This window comes from Vitis riparia, chromosome 12 (assembly GCF_004353265.1).
Source record: "Vitis riparia cultivar Riparia Gloire de Montpellier isolate 1030 chromosome 12, EGFV_Vit.rip_1.0, whole genome shotgun sequence".
Taxonomy (NCBI): Eukaryota; Viridiplantae; Streptophyta; class Magnoliopsida; order Vitales; family Vitaceae; genus Vitis; species Vitis riparia.
In genome coordinates this window covers 22,332,418-22,352,566 of record NC_048442.1, presented here as the reverse complement: position 1 = coordinate 22,352,566, position 20,149 = coordinate 22,332,418, and the positions used below count along the sequence as shown (strand labels likewise).

Sequence of the window (20,149 nt, the reverse complement as noted above, 5' to 3'; positions counted from 1 at the left end):
TTTCGCCCATTTTACCGATGTTGAATTTGGTTTAATATCCGATATATTGATGAAATATGACCCATAAAATTTGATTTTTTAATAGAACTAAAAATTATTTTCTATTTTGTATTACTAACAACAACAAAAATAAAGTATTTTGTTTTTGTTATTTTCACTTATTTTTTTATAGTTGTTTTATAAAATAATTATACAAAATGATTAAAAATAAAATATTTAATATAAAAATTATTTTTAAAACATATTTAAAAATATTAAAAACATAATAAAAATATTTTATATTCCTAAACAAACTTTTTACAAAACAAGTTTTTAAAAATAGTTTGTAAAGTGGAATTTCTAACTCCATTTGTCACATTGATTGTAATTTCAAAACCTTTTTTTACAAATAATTCTACTTATATTTTTTCTTTTAAGTGGCCTATGGTCTTTTTTTTTGTGATAAGTTTGATTAAAAATGTATTTTTATAATTTTGAATATAAAGTTTATTAAAAAAAAAAAAAAAGGATGGATTTGGGGAGAGATTGGATGAATGAATTCAATCAATCTCTATAGAAAAATAATTTTAATTTTTTAGACTACATAAAAGTGTCTTAAAATTGAAAATGTTTTTTAATTAATTGGTTAAAAAATGTAAAATAATAATCAAATTTGTAAATCTAACGCTTTATAAATTTTTACTTTAAAAATAACTCAATATAAATTTTTTTTAGATATTACATTTTAAAAAATATTTTAAAATTTTATTATATTGGATTTAAAAAAAAACAAAACATATTATTAACGTGGGAAATATCATGACGTAGCCCTAAGTATTACTGAACCCATTTACGAGAATTTTCACATTCCTTAAGCCACTTAGCTCCCTTTCGTCCTCTCCTGCGCCAATCTCCGGCGCCACCGGCCTCTCCTCCGACCAGTTCCCACAGTTAGATGAATCTGATTTCAATGGAAGACGACCACAGGATTTGAGATGGACGAGCTGTTGAAGAACAACGTGCTCGCAGCACATGCTATTGTTGGTGCTGGATCAGTGACTTTGGCCAGTCTTCTCACTTACCCTCTTGATACTCTCAAAACTCTTGTCCAGGTTTTATCTCAAAACCCTAGAATTATTCCTCTTAATGTTTCTTCTTGATTTTATTGCTAATATTTTTGCGTATTTGTTAAGCAGGTTGGTTCAGGTTCTGGTAAACAGTTGAGTACAGCTCAGATTCTAGATAGGGTTCGGATCTTGTCTGGAACTTCAGGTGAACTTTTCAAACTTTTTTATTCATATTTCTTGGATAATGTGGTTTCTTTTTTTACCCATTTGTTTGTTAATTTTAATTTTTTAGATTTTTCTTGCCACTGAAATGCTAAAAGAGGGATGAAATTGTGGGTCAGATTTTTAACTGAAAACTCCTGGAAACATTTATGCTATGTTTGTTTGCTGGAAAATTTAAAAGAAAATGATAGGGAAAGAAAATAGAGAGGAAAAGTAGAAGGAAAGAAAAAATAAGGAAAATTAAAAAGGAAAAAGGTAAATAAATTATTTTTATATGCTACTTAAACCCATTTTACTTATTTAACTATTTCATAAAAAAATTAAATAATTTGAACATGCATAAGTTTCTAATTAATTTTATTTATATTTGATTTTCTTTAGTGTTTTCCATATTATAACTAAATATGAGAAAATTATTTTCTTTTGCATATTTTTTCCTTTTCCTCTTAGTACTTTTGGGAACCAAATATGATTTTACACCATTTGAATGGGAAAAAAAATGAGGGAACTAAAAGTGATAGGAAAATGGTTTTGAGCTCTCATCCTTCTCCGATTTTATGCCCCTTTGGTATAGAGAATGTTGAATTGAAAATGCAAAATTTTTAAATAAATTTAGTCATATGTTATTTTTCTTCATATGACATGAGAATTTAAGATTTTTTCATTTTCTTCCTTTTTCCAAGTACTTTCTGTGAACCAGATACTGTAATTAGTTTTTTTTAGCTGGGAAGGGATTTTATTTTGCAGGATTAATTTGAAAGAAAAGCAGAATATGCAACAACAAACAGTTCTTAGTGCAAAAGTTCCTCTCATGTATTCCATGGGAAATTCTATAGTGAATGGAATGTAGAGAATTATGATGAGTCTTGTGAACATGATCATTGCACTAAGCTTTTCAAATTGAAAGTTAAGTGATATTTGAATTAAGAAAATTGACAGGTAAACTTAATATCCCCAACCATAATGCTGCAAGAATGATGACTTGTTGTCTTCTATGCTACTGCTTAAAAGAAAACAGTGGATTTTCCAGTTGAATTGATTAGATTTGCATATTGGATGGTTAATTCTTTGATGGAAATTTATTGATAAAGAGATGTAAAAGAAAAAGAGATAGAAAAAAAAGAAAAAAAAAATGCTAAATTAAGGTCAAGGACTCGAGGTGTTTGAAGACATGGTCATGCTTCCCAGTACTCGGTGCCATTCTTTGCTCCTACTTTCTTTTTGTCTTCTGGATGTTTGTGTGAATGCCTATATTGGAACACATAATAACGTGGAACTAGTTTTGCCCATTACCTAGTAAATGTATAACATTCTTAATGACCATTTTTAGGTTTGTACAATGGGTTTGGGTGGTCGACATTGATGAGAATTTCTGGTCTGGGAGCTCGCTTTGGAGTTTATGAAATTTTGACAGCTTTCCATAAAGGTACCCTTTTCATATTATGTCTATTAAAATCTCTCAAGAAATTTAATTTTTGTTATCTCTGTATTGTATGAACTAGTGGCACTATACTTGGTGCTTTTATTCAGATGTTGTGTCTATGTTTCTGCTGAAAATGAGAATGAATAGGATTATGTTATATAATACCTCCTGCAATCTACATAAGCAGGAACTCGTTTTGTACAAGAATGAAAAAGATTTTGAGTGCATAAGAAGGAACATGCGGCTTTCTTGCTTCTGGAATCTAACTGTTGGTAGGGTAATTGTAGTTTCTCTGGTTTGGGAAGACTTTAACCTAATGAAGAGCTTGATTGAGCCCAAAGCAAAAATAAAGTTTGGAACAAAGGGAAGTTTAGCTTTTTGAAATTTCTATTTGATGGATGAAATTGTCTAATTTGATAGACTCTAAGAATCCATATCTTTGCATGATAGGCTATCTAGGGAAAGGAATTTGATCAAATCCAACCCTGCCAATGTCCTTTTTCTGAAGTAGTCTTGTCAGAGACAAAATCTAGAATTCAGTGGATCAAGGAGATTGAAAACTAGGCTTTTCCTATTTATTAATTGGCCATTTGAAAGGAGGTGGGAAACTCATCTTCTAAGCTTCTGTTAGGTGTGAAATTCTGGGAAGTTACAGTCAAAGTTCTACCTTAGTTGTGGGCCCTTTAAAAGGTATTAAACACCAGTGCCCTTCTCTAGAGCGGAATATAGCCATTTATATCATACATTGTTTGCATAACCTGCAAGGGCAACAAGATGGTGTAAGACTAGTTCTCCAATGGATTGTGTTACTATCCATGTCATGATTTCATCTACTTGTGGATATAAGCTGGGAAACTCTCAAGAACTTCTTTGCCTTTATTGTATCTTTGATTCCCAAGGTTTAAAGATACTTAATCAGAAGTTTTTTGTGGGTTCACTAGCCTAGTAACCCTTTAGTGGTTTGGGAAAAGAGATGATTTTTTTTTTTTTGGGTCAACCCAAAGCAGTTGAGTGGAAGCCCAGATTTGAAAAGCGCTTAGTGGGCTAGCAAAGGATGGATCAAGGGCTCTCACATTTGACAAGCTTGTTAATGTCAAGAAGGGTCTTCAACATTCTCAATCTAGAAGAGAGAAAGGGCAGCAACGATGAGGTTTGTGCAGATCCCCTTATACATGAGTGGGTTCAGGGTTCAAAGGAAAGGATTGCAGGAGCTGATGACGCTCTTTTGGCAGAAGCAGAAGGGTTTGGAGGCAGAAGTGACTCTTACCTGTGTGTTGAAGGAGGAGGAGGAGGAGGGGGTGGGGGGTGGTTGTTCCCTTTTTCTTTTTCTGAGGTTTCAACTAATAGGTCTCCACTTGATGGCTGTAGGACTTCGATTCAACTCGTGGTTGGGAGAAGAAAGATCAGTTGAACAAGGGGCTTCTTGGTGGGGCTGTAGGAGAGGGAAATCAATCGCTTAAAATGTTGTTTTAGAATGGTTCTTTGCTGGAGTTTCCACAGAACACTGTGGAAGGCCCCTGTTGTAAAGACAGTGCTATCAGATTTGATGAGTCAAGTCTTCCAAGGTGAAGTTAATCAGCCGTTCAATGGGGGAGATGCATCCTTCAAATGTTCTCTTTAATAAGCTGGCTAATTTCAATAGCTTTGTAGGGTTGCTTGTGGTGGGTTTTGAAAATGAGATTATCCCTCACTTAAGGAAGATGGATACAAGGAGAGGGCATGGCATCAAAGCATTAGGAGGGATGGGAAAGCCAAATGCTTCTTCCTGTTTCGAGAGGGAGATTCAGAAGTTGGAGTGCACGTTTAACTACAATAGGTCTCCTATGTTAACTAGGGGTAGGGGGAGGAACAACAGGGATCATGCTCTTGTTCAGTGAGGATTTCATGTTGAGTCATTGGTAGGGGCAGTAAGTGGGGGGGCTTGAGGGTTGGCTGGGTAAACTTGTTTTTTTAAGGTGTTAGGTGGTGGATAGGGTTAGTTTTCCTTGTTCTCTTTGCTTTTTTATGTTGTGGTGCATTTTGTACACTTTGTGTGTATGTTGTTGCACCCTTTCCTAGGGCTTTTAATTCTTTCTCATAATTTACCTATAAAAAAAATGTTCAGTTAATTTAGCTATCCTTTGGATTAGGTTACACTTTTCTTGATTCGAATCAGGTTTTGTATATTTTGGAAGGATTCTTTTCCTTCTCTGTAATTATTAATTCATTGATACGAATGAATTCATTGATTTTGACTAAAAAAATCTCCATGTATAACCTTTCTGGCTTAGCAAATTAATGTGGATGATTGTATATGTTCCAGTTTCTAGCATTGGGAATGTTTATCATTTGGTCTCTTAGTTTTGATATTCAGTTTATTTAATTATCCTTTGGAGTAGGTTACATTCCTTGATTTTGTTGAAATTTACCACTCAAAGTATTTGGTTGCACGGCATTCGTTCATGTGTATCCTCAAAATCGTAGCAAATTTGCTCCTCGAGCGAATAAGTGCATTTTCCTAGGGTATTCTCCAACCCAAAAAGGGTACAAATGCTATTCTCCAACCAACAAAAGATTTTACACCACCATGGACGTCTCTTTCTTTGAACATGTCTTCTTCTATCCCAAATCTCATGTTCAGGGGGAGAGCATGAATGAACATCAAGTTTGGGAGTCTCTTCTTGAGGGTGTACCTTCTTTTCACTCAGAGTCACCAAATCCTTTCCAATTCGCGCCCACTGAGTTGTCCACACCCATACCGTCATCAGTTCAGCCATCTCCTGTGACCATCCAGTCTCCCATGCCTATTCAACCTATAGCCCCACAACTTGCTAATGAGAACTTACAAGTTTACATCAGGAGGAGGAAAAGACAGGAATTAGAGCACGGATCACAGTCAACATGTGGCCAATATATTGACTCCAATTCAAGTCTTCCTGAAGAGAACATAGGTGACGATAGGGCTGGAGAGGTGTTAATTCCCAGCATTGATGATTCTACTCTGCCGATTGCATTGAGGAAGGGTGTTAGGAGATGTACAGATCATCCAATTGGGAATTATGTTACATATGAAGGGCTATCACCATCTTACAGAGCATTTGCTACTTCTCTTGATGATACTCAGGTTCCCAACACAATACAAGAGGCATTAAAAATTTCAGAATGGAAGAAGGCAGTACAAGATGAGATTGATGCACTTGAGAAGAATGGGACGTGGACTATCACAGATTTGCCGGTTGGGAAGAGGCCCGTGGGGTGCAAGTGGATTTTCACCATAAAATACAAAGCAGATGGATCAGTCGAGAGATTCAAGGCTCGTTTGGTAGCTAGAGGGTTTACACAATCCTATGGGATAGACTATCAGGAGACTTTTGCTCCTGTTGCAAAACTGAACACTATCAGGATTCTTCTCTCATTGGCTGTCAATCAAGATTGGTGCTTGCAACAACTGGACATAAAAAATGCGTTTCTAAATGGTGACCTAGAAGAGGAAGTCTACATGGAAATACCACCTGGTTTCGAAGGAAGTATGGCAAAGAATCAGGTTTGCAAACTCCAAAAATCCTTGTACGGCCTTAAACAATCTCCCCGAGCCTGGTTTGATAGATTCACAAAAGCAGTCCTGAAGCTGGGCTACAAACAAGGTCAGGCTGATCATACTCTATTTGTCAAGAAGTCTCATGCCGGGAAAATGGCCATATTGATAGTCTATGTTGATGATATTATTCTATCTGGGAATGATATGGAGGAATTACAGAATTTGAAGAAGTATTTGTCAGAGGAGTTTGAAGTTAAAGACCTTGGAAATTTGAAATATTTCCTTGGTATGGAAGTGGCTAGATCAAGGAAGGGAATTGTAGTCTCTCAAAGAAAATACATACTCGATCTTCTTAAGGAGACCGGTATGCTTGGATGCAAACCAATTGATACTCCTATGGATAGTCAGAAGAAACTTGGTATCGAGAAAGAAAGTACACCGGTAGACAGGGGGAGATATCAGCGGCTCGTCGGGCGCTTGATTTATCTCTCACACACTCGGCCAGATATTGGCTTTGCAGTGAGTGTTGTAAGTCAATTCATGCACAGCCCCACTGAGGAACACATGGAAGCAGTCTACAAGATTCTTAGATATTTAAAAATGACACCAGGGAAAGGTCTATTCTTCAGAAAGACAGAGAACCGTGACACTGAAGTATACTCAGATGCGGATTGGGCAGGAAACATCATTGACAGGCGGTCCACTTCTGGATATTGTTCTTTTGTTTGGGGAAATCTTGTTACCTGGAGGAGTAAGAAGCAATCAGTTGTAGCCAGAAGTAGTGCAGAAGCTGAGTACAGAGCTCTTGCACAGGGAATCTGTGAAGGGATTTGGATAAAAAGGGTTCTTAGTGAACTGGGGCAAACGAGTTCATCTCCAATTCTGATGATGTGTGATAATCAGGCAGCTATAAGCATAGCAAAGAACCCCGTGCATCATGACAGGACCAAGCACGTTGAGATTGACAGACACTTCATCACAGAGAAGGTGACTAGTGAGACGGTTAGATTGAACTATGTTCCTACCAAGCACCAAACCGCAGACATCCTCACCAAAGCTTTACCTAGGCCTAACTTTGAAGACTTAACTTGCAAGCTGGGATTATATGATATATATTCTCCAGCTTGAGGGGGAGTGTTGAAATTTGGCATTCAAAGTTAGGGTTTTTAATTTAGGAAAGTATTTTAGGAATAAAAAAGGAGAGATCATTTAGGATGATTTAGTTTCCTAATTTTAGGAGAGAATCAAGCTAGATTGATTTTTTCTTATTCAGTCATTTGTGTATATATATGTGTATGGTGTGTACCTAAAGGATCAATAAAGGAATTCAGAAATTCTTCAGATTTTAATCAGATTCTGTATAAATTGGAAGGATCTCTTGCCCTTCTCCATAATTGTTAATTCATATTAATGAATTCTTTGTTTATGATTTTTTTTTTTTAAAGAAATTCTTCATGAATTCCTATCTATTGCTTTTGACACTAGCTGGAAGGATCTCTTGTCCTTCATAATTGTTAATTCATATTAATGAATTCTTTGTTTCTGATTTTTTTTTTCAAAGAAATTCTTCATGAATTCCTATCTATTGCTTTTGACACTAGCTGGTGGTTACAAATAATTTGTATGGCAGATGGCCGAGAAGATAATTATGTGTCTGTTCCTGAGGCATTTACATCAGGAATGGTGGCTGGTGCCATGGAATCACTCATAAGTTCTCCATTTGAAATTATTAAGGTTCGTAAGCAAGTAACTTCTGCTTCTCTCATTCCAAGCTCTAGATCTGTTGCAGAAAAGAGTGCTGTTGTGCCTTCCATTGCAAGATTACTACATGGTTATACTCCAGATCAGAAGGCATTGAACCATTCTGTTGGGTTGTTATCCACCTTGACCAGTAAACATTCTAATATGATTGGTGCCTTACAAGAGTATCCATGGATGATGACTGGCTCTGGGAGACCACCCCCTGTTTTTCATGTTAGGAGGCCATTGGATGTCATTTCTCTAGAGGGATGGGGTGCCTTGTGGCGGGGCCTCCGATCAGGAGTAGTTCGGGATACCATTTTCGGTGGGGTCTTTTTTTCCCTCTGGCAATTCCTACACCGGGCAATGCTTGACTGGAAGGCAGCTGGGATGGATCCGTCACCCAGGTTTTACAATCCATCTATCAGTGAATCTGCAATGACATAATGTTACATAACACTCCCTATCATGTGCTTACTTTTAGTTGGCTTGTTAAATTTATGTATCTTCATCATCCTCTCCATGATTTTCATTTTTTTTTTTCTTTCATTTGGTTGATGGGACACAGTTTTACTCAATAATATATGTAAAGAGGGACACAATTTTGTTACTTTTTTCTTTCCTTCTCATGTATCTTTCCTGCTATTAATATATTTCTCTTCGTTTCTGATAAAAAAAAAGAGTTGCTCCCTACAATTTTGGAAGCTCATTGTTTGAATTTTCCACTTAAGACCCTTCAATGGCTACCGTCATTTGAAAGAAAATAAGGATCACCATTTTTCCCCTTTGAAAGTCTCCACTTCAGAATCCTATTCTCTGAATTCTCCGCTTGAGACTGTTCGAGGGGGTGGGGGGTATGTGGGGTGGGCTATTATGATTCTTTCCAACCCCCTTGTCTCTCACTCAACTCTCAACCTCAATTGAGATGGCCAATCTCCTTTAGCAAGAAGTCCATTTTAAGCAAATAGCATCTTAGAAGCTCTATAGATTTTTGCATGACTCAGAAATAGATGCATATTCATTAGCTTCTAGTCTCAGGACACACATTCTCTATTCTTCTTGGCTTATTACTAATACGTGTTTTGCTCCTTGCTTATGGCTGTTCTTAGTCCTTTACAGAGGCATTTGTTTTGCATCTAGGCATGCCTCTTGTCTGTCTCTAAATCTCATGTGGTCACCATAGCTCTAGGGTGCACTATGATCTTGGGATACTTATGCAACCACTTCTACTGATTAGAATCCCTTGTCCATAATGTTGGAAAATTTCTAATTTCAAAAGAATTTTCTCATATAAATTGCTATCTAGGATTTTACATACAAAGACTGTTTTGTTTGGCTTATGAGACTTTTGGCAGCCAATCCTACATATGCTTAGGTCCCTTCTGGAATGTTTATATCCAATTGTTGTTGTTTTTATCCGGGAAGTAAGAAGGCGTTTTCTATACTTTTTTGAGCTGATGCTTATCTGAGGTTCTGTTTGATGCTTGTGAGGAATCTAATTTTCATTGAGCACTCATACATCAAATTTCTTTTTCTTTTTTTTTTCTTTCCTTTGTATTTAATTATGTTTCAATATATTCAGGTCAGACGACGAAATTGGTCCGTTGTCTCCTTTAGGTGTCAGTCTGGCAGCTGGATTTTCTGGTTCTGTTGCTGCTGCTGCTTCTCATTCTTTTGACACTGCCAAAAGTCGATCACAATGTATTGTGTTACCCAAGGTATTTTATGTGTATCAAAAATACTGTTTTATTATCACTGAATTATACTTTAGAAATCACAGGTTTTTTCCTTTTTATATGTATATGTGGCCACTGTTGCCATTGTGTCAATTCAACATAATAATCACATATTCATTATGTTCATTATTTTGACAATTATTGATGCCTGATCCCTACATTTAACTTGGTATTAAACCATTTGTTTTCTTATTATTTTTTTATCTGCATGATATTGTTATTCGTTATGCAACCACATTAGTGAGTGATTGCTTTTTGCGCTGATCAGTAATTTGTGGGACCTTGGTGCTAATATTTTTTGTTTCCATTGTGATATGATATCAAAATTTAACTTTTTTATTAAACCCTGATCCTTTTGACATGATATCAACAGGATCCTTGATTGCTTAATTTTATGGGTTAGTGACTAAAGCTGATATGTTTTTGTGATTACTATTGGTATAGGTATGGGTTATGTTGTGGTTTGATTTTTCTGCTTGGGACTATTAAATTCGTAAAAGAAAGGGAAAACTTTAAGCTTTGACTTCAACTTCCAAATTCTGTAAATTCACAAGTGGGTTAGTTATGGGATGATTGGAATCTCTGGTTAGAGTGAAACTAAATCAGTATCTCAATCAAATACCTTTTTCTTACAGTGTGATTTTTGATATTCTGTTGTACTAGGACTGTTGAGAACTTATTTTTCCCCATGTATTGAATGGCCTTATTGGAAGCAAGACATGCATTTCTTACATACCTAGTTGTGATTTTGTAATTCATGTATGACGAGTGCATATGGTATATGATGATGGCCATCATAAAACCTTAAATCTATGTTTGATTCCCGAAAATTTTGTGGGAAAATGGACGCGAAAGACAATAGAGGGGAAAATAAAAAGGAAAAAAAAGTGAAAAATAAAAAATAAATTTAAAGTCCACAAGTTTTTTTATATGTTATTTCAAACTTATGTCATTTATTTAATTCTTTTATATAAAGATTAAATAATCTAGAAATGCATAGGTCTTTAACTGATTTAGTTATATTTAATTTTCTTTCGTATCTTTCAAAGTAAAACCAAACATGAAAAAATCATTTTTCTTAGCATTTTATTTCTTTCGTTAGTATTTTCTAGGAATCAAACACGGTCTAAAGAAATGACAAATCAAAGACGTATATTCCATGAGTTGGGATTATTTGTTGCCTTCAAGTCGGTGTCAGCCATCCTTGTGTGCATTAATAATTCTTCCCTTTTTGCATTCCCCATATAACAATGAAGTTGAGTTCAAGAAAAGCATTTCTCTCATACAATCTCTGATTCTATACATTGTTCATCTCCATGATGTTCTTAAATTGTTTCTCCATATGTAGATTCCAATTATTTTTTTGAATTGATTTTTGCTGCAGTACATCTCCACAGAGAGGAGGCTTCTCAAATGGAAACGACCAGGGAGGTGGTATGAGAGATATACCGGGATCCATCCTTCTGATAGGAGCCTCCTACATCGTGGCATTTGGTTGCGGATGGGCCGCAGCGGGGTTGCATCATTCTTGGTTGTAGGAAGTTATTTCTTGGCTGTTGATCAGCTTGCTAGATGAATAGATTGGCTGGGTAGTTAATTTTTTAGTACAGAACAGTGTACTACTACTAGCCCACCAGTAGATGATTTGAAAAAATCCATCTCAATCTCAAATCAATAAGGAAATTCCTTCATTGTAACCCCTAGTTTTATGGGGCCTTTTATCTGTTTGGTTGTACTGAAAGGAACAAGGCAGAGCTTGAAGAATTGGAAGTCTAACTGCACATATTGCTGCATAATGGACATTCTTGTAGGCAAGAATACGCCTCTAGAAGAATTGGAAGTCTCTTTATTTGAAATCAATATATTTTTCCTCTTTTTTTTTCGTCTTTTTTATAATGGATGAATTTTACATGGTTAAGCTCGTATGACTTTTCATAGGGATCCAAACCTTGGGGTGCTGACTACCCTAAAACAACCAACATCGGGTAAATTTAGGGTATGACAAGATTTGAATCAGACCATTTACCACTTATTGGGATGAAATCAATGATTTTTATGATTGTATTATACTTTTTTCTAATCTCAAAATTCTTATCTAAAAGTAACAATATCACTAATTAAAAGTACCATTATAAATAACATGATGTACTAACTTATTCAATTTTTTATTGTCATTGTTATAACTTTGACAAAGATTATTAAATAATATGTCAAAAAAAGAAACACATAATGTACTTTTTTTCAAGACATTATTTATTAATAAAAATAATTTTAATGGTTTAAAATTTTAATTAAACAAAAATGTATTTTTTATTACATATTTAATAAAAAACATTAGTTTTTCTTTTTCTTTTTCTTTTTCTTTTTTAAATGTAATATGATAGGAATTGTGAATTTATATTAAAAAATTTAATACAAACACTTTTCAAAATTTTATTTTATCTACCTTAAAATATTACTTTTAAAATTAAATACTCTTAAAAATGATCAATTACTATTTTTTGTTGAATGAAATTATAGATAAGTTAATATTTTTTAATATTATATTTCTGTTTTTATTTTGAAGGAAACAAAAAATTTAGTTTTAACACATGTGGATGTTGTTGTTGTTTTTTTTTTTTTTTTTTAAATTTAGGTTTAATATTTTAAAAAAATTTAGAAAAATATATATAAAAAATGAAATCCATAATATAAAAATGATAAATATTATAAATACAAAAATATTATGAATACCAAACAAAATAAAATATTATCTATATATATTTGAAATCCAAATTATTCAAAATATTAGTATTTGTTTATTTATTTATTAGATTATTAATTATAATAGGTGAGTATATTTTTATATTAAAAATTAATTTATTTTAATGTATTAATTACAAATGATGTTAAAATAAAAATTTAATAAAGAAAGTGAAATAAATAATGAATAAATGAATTGTATTTTTAAAAAATTAAGTTAGTTTTTTTTCTTAATTAAGTAGATTCTTAAAAATAGGGAAAAATGATGAGAATTATTTTATAAAATTAATTAAAATCAAAGTATAAAAAAATCAAAATTTAATTTATTTAATTATAATACAAAACTTAATTGACTGAAGGACATTTTCGGGTACAATGGGGAGGACACATGAAAAGGAAAAGAAATTTATTTATTTATTTAAAATTTCATACAGTTACTAATATATGATTTAGCTTTGGGACCGTTGATATAATCATCAAATTTAATCTCAACAGTCCACTTGTACAGTAAGAGCACTAGTCTACCTTCAAAATAAGCAGCGAAAACTGAAGCAGCAAGCCACGGGCATGGCGCCTCCAGCAATCCAAAAAGCCTCACCCACCCCTCCTTCCCCTCTCCAAAAACTCTCTACTCCCACCGTCGCCTCCACTCCTACCACCGCCACTGGAGGCGCCTCCCCTCTCGATGCCTTCGCCTCGGACCCCACCTTCTCAGCCTTCCTCTCCCATTCCTTCGATTCCACCCGCTTCTCCTCCGCCGCCCTATCCGCCGGCTCCGCTGCCTCCACCGCCGAGAAGCTCCAGGATGGCATCCGCCTCCTCGAAAAGCAGCTTCGCTCCGAAGTCCTCCACCGCCACTCTGACCTCCTCAACCAGCTCTCCTCCCTCAAGGACGCCGATTCCGCCCTCTCCACCCTCCGCGCCGCCGTCTCCTCGCTCCAGTCTTCCGTTCGCCGTGTCCGCTCTGAGATCGCCGACCCTCACCGCCAAATCAAGTCAAAAACCATCCAGCTCTCCAACCTTCACCGCACCACCGACCTCCTCCAGCACTCCATTCGCGCAATTCGATTGTCGAAGAAATTGCGAGATCTCGCCAGTGCTGATCCCGACAAGCTCGATCTCGCCAAGGCCGCGCAACTGCATTGCGAGATCTTGAGCCTGTGCAGCGAAAACGACCTCGCCGGCATCGATATAATCAATGAGGAATTAGCATCCGTTTCTGAGATCGGATCTCGGTTGAGATCCGATGCGATGAAGGTGTTGGAAAGAGGCATGGACGGCTTGAATCAGGCCGAAGTTGGGACCGGACTGCAAGTGTTCTACAACCTTGGTGAGTTGAGGCAGACTGTGGATGCGTTGATAAACAAATACAAGAGCCAGTGTGTGAAGAGCGTGAGTGTGGCATTGGATATGAAGGCCATTTCTGTATCGTCTGGTGGAGGTTTTGGGCCAGGGGGGATTAGGGGGAGTGGGACGCCGCAGATCGGGGGCGGGGCGAAGGCGAAGGAGGCGCTGTGGCAGAGGATGGGGACTTGTATGGATGAGATTCATTCAATCGTGGTTGCGGTTTGGCACTTGCAGAGGGTGTTATCGAAAAAAAGAGATCCATTTACGCATGTCTTGTTGCTTGATGAAGTCATGCAGGTAAGTGGAATTTGATTCTCTTTTGCAACTTGTTTGGTTTTGTGATTTACTTTGATTTGTTTTGTTTGGTTGAACAAGAAACGAAATTCAAATATTTATAGCTTGGATTTCTTATTATTTTGGGGATTGGGAAAACTTAAGCCTCCACCAAATCGTGCATCTAGTAAGAATACTAATCTACTCGGCTAGTTGACTCTAGTATACTGAAACTTTAGTCCTGATTCATTACTGCTGAAATCTTCAAGTGATTGGAAGAGTAATAAGCCATCACTCAAATAAAATGAGGATGCCGAACCTTGATTAGTTGGTTTATACTTACTTGGCATATTTGGTGCTCTTCAATGAGTTTGGAGGGTCTAACTGAAGGCATGTCACTGTTGTATGAAGGAGATAAAAGCAACTACTCTTTGGACTTCTAGACAATTTTTGAAGAAAATTTAAAGATGGGAACTTCAGGAAAAGAACTGAAACAGGATGTAAAACAGAATGAAAACAATAATTAAAACCGTCGTTTCAACAAAATGAAAGCTAGTTGTTCTGGAGCTTTTAAATGATGTATTAGCTCTTCTTAATGTTACCTTTTGTTTTTTTTGTTTTTTCTGTTTTTTGGGGTGGTATTATGTGATTAAATTTCCCTTTTTTCTGCTGAATTTCTGAAATTTAAAAGTATTGTCAGCTGAATCACTGCCCTTCTGCCCTTTTCTTATGTTAACTCTTATTTGCTTAGGAGGGTGATCCCATGTTAACAGATAGAGTTTGGGAAGCACTTGTAAAATCTTTTGCCAGTCAAATGAAGTCTACTTTCACTGCATCAAGTTTTGTCAAGGAGATATTTACCGTAGGGTACCCAAAGCTATTCTCCATGATAGAGAATCTTCTTGAAAGAATTTCTCGTGACACAGATGTCAAGGGGGTTCTACCAGCCATCAGTTCAGAAGGAAAAGATCAGATGATTGCTGCCATTGAGATCTTCCAGACATCTTTCTTGGCCCTCTGTTTGGGTCGCCTGTCAGATCTTGTTAATACTGTATTCCCAGTGTCCAGTCGTGGAAGTGTTCCTTCCAAAGAACATATTGCAAGGATTATATTACGTATTCAGGAAGAGATTGAAGCAGTCCAGTTGGATGGTCGCTTGACTCTTCTTGTCTTGCATGAAATTGGCAAGGTTTTGCTGCTGCTTGCACAAAGAGCTGAATACCAGGTAATGTCCTTGTTGTTTGCACAAAAACAGTTATTAGTACAACGTGTAAACAAAGCTTAAGATTGTATCTGTCTGTTCTTATATTTCCTGCTTAACTTTTGTTTCAAGTTAAATAAGTTCCTTCTCACATGGCTCATATCATACACCTTTTTCTTGTCCTTGTTGCTTGTAGTTTTAGTGTATTGGGACAAACCTCTTCAGAGAGAGAGAGAGAGAGAGGCTGAGGAATTTGCTGGTTGATTGTTTGGGCCTTTTGGTCTTTAGAGGTCTGATGTCAATATTTTAAAATGCTAGAGTATGTGTTTGGAACTTAAAATGAGACCATTATAGAGATTCTTACTGTTGTCTGGATATTCGCTTTTATATACATGAAATGGTTGTAAAGTGTAGATAGGAGGTTGGTGAGCTGTCTTAAGTAAGCTGTGTATTTGTGATAGAGAAAGACTAATAGTGAATAATAAACCTAAAAATAGGGGGAAACTAAGAAAATTCTAAAACCTCTGCAATAATTCAAATGAATAATAAGGCCTTTTGGTCTTTAGAGGTCTGTTGTCAATATTTTAAAATGCTAGAGTATGTGTGTGGAACATAAAATGAGGCCATTATAGAGATTCTTACTGTTGTCTGGATATTCGCTTTTATATACATGAAATGGTTGTAAAGTGTAGATAGGAGGTTGGTGAGCTGTCTTAAGTAAGCTGTTTATTTGTGATAGAGAAAGACTAATAGTGAATAATAAACCCAAAAATATGGGGAAACTAAGAAAATTCTAAAGCCTCTACAATAATTCAAATGAATAATAAGGCCTTTTGGTCTTTAGAGGTCTGTTGTCAATATTTTAAAATGCTAGAGCATGTGTTTGGAACATAAAATGAGACAATTATAGAGATTCTTATTGTTGTCTGGATATTCGCTTTTATATACATGAAATGGTTGTAAAGTGTAGACAGGAGGTTGGTGATCTGTCTTAAGTAAGCTGTGTATTTGTGATAGAGAAAGACTAATAGGGAATAATAAACCTAAAAATAGGGGGAAACTAAGAAAATTCTAAAACCTCTACAATAATTCAAATGAATAATAAGGCCTTTTGGTCTTTAGAGGTCTGTTGTCAATATTTTAAAATGCTAGAGTATGTGTTTGGAACATAAAATGAGACCATTATAGAGATTCTTACTGTTGTCTGGATATTCGCTTTTATATACATGAAATGGTTGTAAAGTGTAGATAGGAGGTTGGTGAGCTGTCTTAAGTAAGCTGTTTATTTGTGATAGAGAAAGACTAATAGTGAATAATAAACCTAAAAATATGGGGAAACTAAGAAAATTCTAAAACCTCTGCAATGATTCAAATGAATAATAGTGATCCTGATAATAGAATGAAATTTAAGAAATAAAAACAACATAAAAAGGTTCAAATGTAAATAGAAAGGGAAGTGTATAACACTTAAGTACATAGTTGAAATGTTTAATGAAGAAATTCACTAGGGAGCTACCCCCCCGAAGGCATTTTCTGTTTTATAGGCTTTCTTCAGTTGCACGAGTAGTTTGGAGAACTCATCACCAAATTTTCCTTCTCTGTTTCCTTTTCCTTCTCCTTCCCCTCATTTGACTGGATAAAAACAGATACTGGCTGCAGGGTTCTTCCTGGACCTATATAAGTTCATTTTCCTACTATCTGGAGACCTTTCTTGTATAACCCAGTATGAGCTTTTCCTCTTGGCAATCATATAATTGGAGGTTTGAGGTTCGGCTTTGATACTTGATGAATTGTTGGCTCCATTTCTACATGGGAAGATAATTTCCAGTCTGCCATATACAACATTAGAACTCTTAATGAGGTGCTTAAGTAGTAGGTGAGGACGTGCGTTGAGGATGAGAAAGTGATTTGGGAAATTAAGAACTCTGTTGGTGACTAAGTTCCAAGTACAATTAGTTTCAGTATGGTACTTTGTAGGTGTTGTTAGCACATAATTTGCAGATATCATGATCATTCTCTCTTCTAATTATTTGACCAATGTTGAGGGCTTTGATGGTATTTACTTATTTATTTTTGGACCATTAGACCTCGTACACTGTTAAGAAAATGCTAATGAATGTATCATGGTCACCATTATTCTTTCTATTTTTTATTTTTTATTTATAGACATTATTCTTTCTAAATATTATTGTTTGCCATCCTTATTTTTATTATATTATCTACATAAGAATAAATGGATATCTCTAAATGATAGGTATCTACTGGTCCTGAAGCACGTCAAGTAACAGGCCCTGCAACTCCATTACAACTTAAGAACTTCACATTATGTCAGTATCTGCAAGAGATTCATACTCGAATATCATCTATGGTAGCAGGACTGCCTGCAATTGCCTCAGATGTTTTGTCTCCAGCACTAGGTGCCATATATGGTGTTGCCTGTGATTCAGTGACATCCTTATTCCAAGCCATGCTTGATCGTCTCGAGTCATGCATTTTGCAAATCCATGAGCAGAATTTTGGTGTGCATGGCATGGATGCTGCTATGGACAATAATGCATCACCTTACATGGAGGAGTTGCAAAAGTCTATCGTTCACTTCCGCGGTGAATTCCTATCTAGGCTGTTGCCTTCTAAAACAAATTCCATTTCTACAGGGACGGAAACCATATGCACTCAGCTTGTTAGGACAATGGCTTCACGGGTTCTGATTTTCTTTATCAGGCATGCCTCTCTTGTAAGACCTCTTTCAGAATCAGGAAAGCTGAGGATGGCTAGGGACATGGCTGAGCTGGAGTTAGCTGTGGGCCAGAACTTGTTCCCTGTAGAACAGCTTGGTGCACCATATCGGGCCCTGCGAGCATTTCGGCCTGTCATTTTCTTGGAAACATCTCAACTGGGAGCATCTCCTCTTCTTCAGGATTTGCCTCCAAGTGTCATACTTCACCATCTTTATTCCCGAGGGCCAGATGAGTTGCAGTCACCCTTGCAAAGGAACAAACTTACACCACTACAGTATTCATTGTGGTTGGATTCTCAAGGGGAGGATCAGATCTGGAGAGGTATCAAGGCTACTCTGGATGATTATGCTGCACAGATTAAGGCAAGAGGAGACAAGGAATTCAGCCCTGTGTATCCTCTCATGCTTCGGTTAGGATCATCTTTAACAGAAAATGCTCCTTTGTCCCAAAAGCCTTGATGGTCTGGGAAGCTCTTGCAAACTAGTAATGTTCAAACCAGACTCAGCTTCACCCTCACTTCTGCTTATAGGAAGTTGTTGCATGTGGGATAATTGAAACTGTGATGCCATAGAAAATGTTAGTTCTACTTCCAACTTAAGGTACATTCTTCACAACATTCTTTAATTTAATTTAATTTTTTGTTTGATTTTTTTATTTTAGTGTCTCCTTTATGGGTGAATCAAATCTTTTATTATTTTGTTTGGTATGTTAGGTCCATACTTTAATTACTCATCATAGTGAAGACAATGGAGGTCAATGCTGATAAACTCTGCTGGATTGTGGAAGCTGGTTCACTTGTATTTTCCCTGTCTTACAATTCATTATGATTTTTGTTTCGTTTCTATTGTTTCTTCTGCTTTTGCACCATCTTAACTACAGTGATAATGACTGAATTTACGTTTATGTATAAAAGAGATTTACACTAGACATCCGACACCTTGTTCTATACACTTTTGGTTGTAAGCTCTAAATAAATGGTACTTCTATTTGTAAGTTCTGGAACTGTGTTCCGAGTTTGCTGAAGTTCATTGTGAAACATCTAAACCTTCAGGTGGTAGAGATTTATCGAATATCCCTACTTGTTTATTGAAAATAAAGGCTTGTTATACATTGATCTGTTTTCTGGATGGTTCTTGAATTATCAGAATGAGGTTTGTTGAGTTTAGTTGTCTTTTTATTGGTTTCTTCATTATATTGAGATGATTTGAATATGAAATATAAGGATTTGATGGGGTAATAAAGGAGGTGATAAATTTAAAATATTTTGCTTTGACTTGCTAGCTAAGAATATATATATATAAGGGGTAGTGTGGGTAATATATAATAGGGGTGGCAATTCATGTAAGTGGGTTGTGTTCATATTGTATCAAAGTCTTGGCATTCTACTGTATAAGTCAATCCAAACCTGATATGAATGGTAATCGTGTTAAAAACATAAACCTAAATATTATCGAATTATTAAACAAGTAATACGTTATGTGACTCATTTAACCCCCATTTAATAATCAGGTCGAGTTATGTTTTGTATAAGTTTATATGATTAATGTTTTAGTTGACTTATTTATTTAAAAAGTGTCATATATGAGTTAAATAGTTTAAATTCATAATTAGGTTAATTGGCACGATCATTAAATGAGTTGATTTGGGTCAAATTTGTATTATGTAAGTTGATTAACAAATTATCTATTTATTAAACATGTTATATAGGTAGGCATGAATTTGATTTAAATCCAATTATATTCTACTCAAACCTATGAAAAGCGTGTTGGGTTTGAGTCATGGTGACAATTCATATCAAACTTTGTCATCCCCAATCGATAGTTTGGGCCAAAACTAAAGGATTCGAATCAGGTGATGGAAGCAAATACAGAGGCTTGTGCAGGCCATTCACTCCGGCTATGATGTTGATGTCTTTCCTTCCTCTCGACACTCATAAAATTATGAGATACAATTATTGTTAACCCTCCTGTGTCTGTTCCTATTTGTTTGAGAGCAAACTCACCATGAAATACAACTTGGAACCATGCAGATAGTGATGTGGTGTGGAAACATTTTTTGTAATCAATGAATTCAAGTATGCATAATGCATGATTTGGTGCAGGAAGCTTACCCTCTTCCTGGTTGTTTTCATGAATCTGTTATGAGTTTGCCCTGTCCTCTTAAC

The 20,149-nt window shown here is 35.7% G+C and overlaps 2 protein-coding genes across 2 annotated transcripts; both read left to right on the top strand.

Annotated features, from left to right (window-relative positions):
- The first annotated feature begins 824 nt into the window (after positions 1-824).
- LOC117926579 (peroxisomal adenine nucleotide transporter 1) lies at positions 825-11,566 on the top strand. The gene is made up of 6 exons (XM_034845720.1): positions 825-1,091; positions 1,176-1,251; positions 2,599-2,694; positions 7,839-8,355; positions 9,531-9,666; positions 11,069-11,566. The coding sequence occupies exons 1-6, from the start codon at positions 975-977 to the stop codon at positions 11,258-11,260; spliced, it is 1,134 nt and encodes a 377-aa protein (XP_034701611.1). The 5' UTR covers positions 825-974; the 3' UTR covers positions 11,261-11,566.
- Positions 11,567-12,964: 1,398 nt separating this feature from the next.
- LOC117926578 (conserved oligomeric Golgi complex subunit 5) lies at positions 12,965-19,105 on the top strand. The gene is made up of 4 exons (XM_034845719.1): positions 12,965-14,070; positions 14,798-15,271; positions 17,502-18,584; positions 18,698-19,105. Exons 1-3 carry the CDS (start codon positions 12,994-12,996, stop codon positions 18,441-18,443), a joined length of 2,493 nt encoding a protein of 830 aa, XP_034701610.1. The 5' UTR covers positions 12,965-12,993; the 3' UTR covers positions 18,444-18,584; positions 18,698-19,105.
- The last annotated feature ends 1,044 nt before the right edge of the window (positions 19,106-20,149 follow it).